The sequence below is a fragment of the Trachinotus anak genome, unplaced genomic scaffold (genome assembly GCF_046630095.1).
Source record: "Trachinotus anak isolate AG129_WGS33_773 ecotype Australia unplaced genomic scaffold, CSIRO_AGI_Tana_v1 ptg000015l, whole genome shotgun sequence".
Classification (NCBI taxonomy): Eukaryota; Metazoa; Chordata; class Actinopteri; order Carangiformes; family Carangidae; genus Trachinotus; species Trachinotus anak.
This window is the reverse complement of record NW_027273866.1, coordinates 6,511,698-6,518,251: the sequence shown is the minus strand read 5'-3', so window position 1 is coordinate 6,518,251 and position 6,554 is coordinate 6,511,698. Positions and strand designations below refer to the sequence as shown.

General features: G+C 39.9%; 1 protein-coding gene across 3 annotated transcripts; it reads right to left on the bottom strand.

The window, feature by feature from the left end:
* Positions 1 to 1,874: 1,874 nt before the first annotated feature.
* Positions 1,875 to 5,046, bottom strand: ctsl.1 (cathepsin L.1). Of its 3 annotated transcripts, none has more exons than XM_071498742.1 (9): positions 4,909 to 5,046; positions 4,499 to 4,603; positions 4,067 to 4,209; positions 3,663 to 3,860; positions 3,376 to 3,567; positions 2,840 to 3,005; positions 2,632 to 2,737; positions 2,198 to 2,321; positions 1,875 to 2,109 (listed from the first exon to the last, which is right to left on the bottom strand). In XM_071498742.1, the coding sequence occupies exons 2-8, from the start codon at positions 4,596 to 4,598 to the stop codon at positions 2,222 to 2,224; spliced, it is 1,005 nt and encodes a 334-aa protein (XP_071354843.1). In that variant the 5' UTR covers positions 4,599 to 4,603; positions 4,909 to 5,046; the 3' UTR covers positions 1,875 to 2,109; positions 2,198 to 2,221. The 3 variants fall into 3 exon arrangements, with proteins under 3 accessions (XP_071354843.1, XP_071354842.1, XP_071354844.1); XM_071498741.1 differs by having other exon boundaries at positions 2,218 to 2,321; XM_071498743.1 differs by having other exon boundaries at positions 2,218 to 2,321; positions 4,499 to 4,599; positions 4,909 to 4,964.
* Positions 5,047 to 6,554: the final 1,508 nt, after the last annotated feature.

Here is a 6,554-nt window from a genome sequence, read left to right as displayed (position 1 = left end):
TGGCACATCACAACACAGCACTGTCTCTTTCAGTGAGCGTTTTGTGCTCTGGTTGTTGCTTGTGTCTTATTCCCACACCCCAGCATCATATTGTAAACGATAAAGCGTTTTAGTATTCTGTCAGTGATTTTGCAAGATGAGAATACAAATACATTTCCTTCATTTCTCCTTTTCTGCTGTGTCGTAATCACAGTTTATATGGAAACCAATTGTCAAGAATTGGAGTGGATCAAGTGTCAGGATGGGATGATGTGATGAGAGGATGATCTTGAGAGCAAAAGACAGTCTGTAAAATATGTTGCCGGTAATAGAGGTCAAAATACCTGCCTCTGAGATATGTCCTTAAAATCCATATTGGCTTTTTACCACATCAGACAAGAGTTTCAACCACAAAAGTGTATAATTTCAGACTGGCTCTGTCATTGTGTTTCACTACATGTTCACATTTTCCAGCCAGATCTCCTTTCACTCTTACCTCCTCTTTGTCTGTGCCCCTACATTCATATGAAGAATGAGTCTGAGATAACCTTTTACAAACCACAGAATGCTAAAGAAAGTAAAACTGTATCTGAGATGATTAAAAAAAAAGAACAGAAAACACTTTCCATGTGAACAAAAGCTACAAGGACAGCAGAAAACACTAAAGAGGAGATAATGTTTTACCAAAAGGAATTTTCCACTTCTGAAACTCTCTACCCACCACTTTCAACTATTGCCTGAGGTTTGCATGCGGCTACATCAGCATCAGAGGCTGCATCTGAGTCTGAACATCAGACTTTTTGAACAATAAACACTGTTGTTTTTAGTGAATAATTCATGTTTGTCGAAACTGGTATAAGCATTGAAGCTCTGATATGAGGATGAAATCAAAAACATTTTATCTATAAATGTTTAACTAACTTCAAGCAAAGTTCCCATTCAACTTGATGCACACATATTTGAAAAACTATGAATAAAGCAAGTATATCGGTAACGTTAAAAGCCCTTTTTATACGGTTTTGCACAGAGCACAATTTATTGTTAAAAACATAAGTCTTGACAGAGGGCAAACAGTTTGATAAATTTACTGTGTGAGAAGCTAAAGCTACTTCATGTACACTGGGATTCTTGATGAGGTTGAAATTTTTACATTTGAGATGTATCGTTTTTATAAATCATGTAAATACACAGTGGGAGACACTGGAGACAACTGAACCTCCTAACACAGTTTCCCTGAAGTGCAGTAATTTCATTGCACCAGCTGCAAGACTGATCCTGTACGTCTGCATATGACTGTAGCAACAAGCCACATCCTAGTACCTGTTGTGGTTTGCAAAGATGTAGCGAGGGAGATTTATTTTTTTTACCGACCTTTCACTTACTATGCCTAAATGAGACAACAAAACATGTTACCAGTACCACCTGTGTTCCTAATATATTTTTAGTAAAGGTGGATAAACTGAATTTCACATTAATACGTCTACATTATATTAGTCTAAAGCAGCAACGTAATGTGTACATAAAAAAATAATACATATAATTCACTTGCTGATCCCTACACACGCTTACAAATAAAATAGTATTGGTATATATCAGTATATCACATTCACATGGCAAATGAGCAACTGTAGTTGCAATTGCCATGAGACCTAAAATGAGGTTGAGAAACTGAGCTAATGGGTTAAAAAGTGCTGACTTGCTCAGCACCTCAAACCAACGTGTCTTTAACAAGTACAAGTAACGTATTAACATATTTATTATTCTGTGTTTAGCAGCACCTCCTCACCTTTGTGTCATGGCAACAAATGACTGAAAAACACTGCACTATTTATAAGCCACAGAATGTCAGCACAGACACAGCAACAGTGAACAGTAAAAACCAACAAAATCGTACATAAATGTTTATTTTTTTATTTCTCAGTGTAAAACATTTCATGTCATTTATTTACAATCTTCATATATTTTTTTTTACATTAAAAGTGCACTAGGGAACAGAGAGACTCTCAGATTAGACCCCACTCGCTCCCACAGAACAACAACAGAACATTTTGTGCCATAACTCAGTTTCTTTATGAAATTAAAGTAAATTATGTGTTGCTGCTCTCTTCCTCACCGAGGAAAGTCCTGCACCTGAAAGTCAAATAAGCACGATCAACAACCAGTTAATTCACAGTAGACACACACACAAACAAACATACATACACACACACGGACACACCTTGAAGAGTTTCTTCTCACCTGCTCAGACCAGGGGGTAGCTGGCTGCAGTAGCAATGCCACACTGGTTGTGTTTGTTCCTGGTCATCATGATGTATCCTTTGTCTCCCCACTGTAGACCCCAGCTACAGAAACACAGCACTGTATATTATCAACTATATTCTGCTGCTGAATATAAAACAGAATCACTGTCTCCACAGAAGCCACAGCAGCATTTAGAGAACACATGTTCGGTCTTCTAACAGAAATGATGTGACTGTAATAACTAATAATGACATGAGATTTAAGAAGCTGACAACATCCTGGCTGAGTTTCACTTGTTTTTGGCAGCTCTAAAGAAGATGTCTTGACTTAGCTCACTGTCTCGGCTGTAACACTGCTTCAGTGACTGTTAACAGGAGAGCAGCTAACTATTTGAACTCTATGGGTATTCACCTGTTCTTGACCAGCCAGTAGTCATGACCGTTCTCACTGCCATATCCCACAGCCAGTACACCGTGGTCCAACTCTGTGCTGCTGCACTCTGGCTCATCATACACTCCTAGAAACACACACACACATGAGACAGAAACATTGATAGATTAAAAAAAGTGTATTTCTGATGTCTTCTAATGTTCGATAAGGATACTATCAGACGGTTTACCTGATTCGTAGAGCTGGAAGGATGCATGAGAAGCATCAATGCCCACAGACACAGGTCCGATGGTGGCCACAGCCTCCTTCAGGGCATCTTCATCGCCTTGTGTCACATCAACGTAGCCTGTGCATTTGGCACCAATAGTAGCAGGGTTGTAACGGCACTCTCCATCCTAATTCAGAGACAATATTTATTATTTATTTCGAAGATTTACCATGTTGACACATCATTTACATCTGCCATAAATCAAAGAACAGGACAATTTCTATTATTGCTGTATTCTCGACAGATTTGACTTTTGAGGTTTACTTTTATAAAATGTTTATTGTAGTCCCTGTGCTGAAAGGCTGCCAGGGTCAAGTTGTAAAATACATTATGTCCACAGGATGGCAGTATAGTACATCTCTCACAGGTAGGACTAAAATTCACACAACCCACACAACATGCTCCAAGTCTGTTTTTATCATGATAATGACAATTAGTTGACTGTAATTAGACTGTATGGAGTAACTGCATTTAGATGTTATGACTTTTCTGTTTACCTCAGCCTCATAAGGGTAGGAGTCCTCTGTATCAATACCTCCGTTGGCTTTGATGTACTGGAAAGCTTTGTCCATCAAGCCTCCATCACAGCCCATGTTACCATAGTCACCAGAGCAGTCAACCAGCTGCTGCTCACTCAGAGACACCAGCTTCCCTGTCTTCCTGAAGTTCTGACCCTCCAGAGAGCCAGTCTGGAAGAGGGATAAGTGAACTTGTTACCAGAAAACATTGGTGTAAAGTGCATTAAACCTGCAATTTCTGGTACAACAAGTGAGGTTTTACATACTGTACTGAAGGCCCAGCAGGAGCCACACTGCTTCTGATCCTTGACATCAGTGACATATCCCTTGTCCCTCCAGTCAACAGCGTTCGGCAGATCAGTGACTCCAGGCAGCCGGAGGAAGGCAGAGCCTTTGCGAGGCATGGATGTGTTGAAGGAGCCCAGGCAGCCCTGGGAGATCAGGCGTTTGTACTCCTCATTTTCCTAGTGAGGAGAGACAACATTCAGAGCGTCAATTCCTAGGGTCTTTATCCAAAATGTCCTTCACTGTATCTTCACAAGCTGCCAGCAACCAAACGACTCCAGTCCAGACTTAGTCCATAAATTTAACAAGTGGTTAAATTTCAGAGCTAAATGATGCCAGAAACAGCTCCATTTATGTGTTTTGTTTTTTTTTCTTTTTTGCCTACCATGTCAGCAAAGTAGGTCATGCCCAGGCGGTAGGACTTGATGCCCTGATCGGCCATGATGTTGTGCACTAGCACTATTCTGCGGTTGCTTAGCCAGGTTTCCTTGCGTTTAGCCTCCTCTGATGGAGAGTGGTAGGACCTTCCTGTCAGTCAGAGAAGGAAACAATCAGAAAGAGAACAGAGGAAAATGATCAGTGATAAATTATGAATCAATTAAATACTTTTCAATTCAAGATATTTGCCTTAATTAACTGACAAACATGTTACAAATCACTTGAAACATTTATATGTGCAGTTATGTGTAAATGAGAACACATTTCTACCCAAATCTAGGCCTGCATGTAACCTGCATACAACCACACAGCATCTACTGCACAAGATAAAAGACCACAAGAAAAGAACACAGTCAGACAAGAATCACTACTGCCTCACCAAACTTGAGTTTCCAGGCGTGAAACTCCAGGTCTTCCAGGGAGATAGTGGCACAGCTGGCCACGGCCAGAACAGCAGCAGCAACCAACAGCAGCTTCATCCTGACTGACACACAAACAGCAAAGGCAAAGAGATCCCCCATGACTTGCAGGAAACCGTACAGGTTGCGACTGAACTCTTTCACTTCAGCTTTGTTTCAGAAACATTTTCTGTCCTGACGTTGGTTGTCACATGTACACTACCACAGCATCAGCTTTGTTTCCCCGTTTCTTTGAATCTCTGTTTCATCCCTCCCCCAAACTCTCTCTCATCTTTATGAGTCTTTGCATTAGTGCACCTGCACAACAGGAAATGTGTGTGCACATCTGTTTGTGTGTGTGTGTGTGTCTATCTGTGCCGCAGCTGCTTACCTTCCCCTATGTTGATGTGTGCGATGAAGTCTGAGCTGTAACCACCTGTAGGAGATGTAGGGCTGTCCCGGAGAGCTGTTCTTATATAGCTGTCTACACTTATGACTTGCAGTATGTCCAGTCAGGTGGCTGTCAGCAGCTCATAAAGCCACAGAGAAATAGAGTGAGAGTAAATCATTGAAATAGGGAATGAGGGGTTATACATTATGAGCAGTTCTCATGATGACATTCTTTTGGGAAACATATTTTTCAGTCTCAGCAAGATGAGGAACATCAGCATCATGAATTACTGCTTCTAAAGTGCTGAATTTTCTATGAGGGCATGATCGGTTACTCAGCAGTTTGTTGCTGAGTCAGTCACATAAAGTGGGAACACAGGCTGTGTGTTAGTTAGCGTGATGCCCTCATGTGAAAAACTGTTGGGTTTTGTGTTCCCTCCACTGATTCCTCTGAAAGAACAAAAACAAAGCAGATATACAAAAACAACATCACCTTCCTGTCGCAGTTGGAACCTCACTGTCTCAATTATTCCACACTGGAAAATATGCAAGAAATTGATAGAGGCGTTTTAATTTCTCAGAAATGTGGGTGGCACTTTATCTGACACCCATTCATTGAAAGTTTGTTTGAGTGATTTACCTGAATGATCAAGTGTTATTTGAAATCATCTTCTTTAGAAGACACCTCCACATCTGACTCAAGTGTTATTGACTTTTGTTTAATCAGAGATAGAGACAAAATGACCAGGTTCCCACAAATAAGTTGAGCTTTGACAAATCTTTGCATCAAACCTAAAGATTTATGGAGATTATTACTGGATCATTTATCTTAGATTATTGGAGAGTATTTTAATTGTGTGGCAAAATAATTAGTTTGTAAAATACTATTAGACTGCCAATCTGTCATTTCTGTAATATGCATACTGCACACACAAACAACCATGTTCACATTTCTAATAACTCAAACCTTTCCCTACATTTGATATCTTCTCATTCATGATTTGTGGCTGTTTCCATTGTCATTGTCTTGTTATTTAAGACTTCCTTTTGGTTTCCGCACACACATCCTGTTTCCAACTTGCCTGTAAAAGTTTGATTTTCTTCTGCAAATGTTCTCCGTCTGTGAATACAAATGTTATTTCTCAATCAAATACACATAAAGGAGACTAAGTAACTAGGAAGAAGCAGAAACCAGAACTGAGAAATAGAGATGGATATTCCATTCATTTTTCTATAGTAGTTATGTTGTGACTGTGTCTCTCTCTCACGCTTTCACCAGCCGGTTGTCTCTCCGTCTGTCTGACTGTCACAAGGCTTTCATGTCATAACAACACTTCAGATCATAAAGACACTGGGAAGTGAGTTAAAACTGAGAGCTAAGCCAAAGCTTTTACAGATGTCATTAACCTCTTTCCAGGTCATCTCATGTACCTCAATGTTAATGTTTGTGTTGTCTCGTGCATATGTGCAGACTGTAGTGTGTATGTATACTTGCGTTCCTTCCTATAAGAAAAGTATGGATAATTTGTCTGCCACTGAAAACAGTAGAAATGTTATATTACTTGTTAAAACTGGCAAGGAATAGAAGTATCAATACCACAATGTAGAAATAGTCCATTACAAGTAAAAGCCCTCCCCTCAAAATTA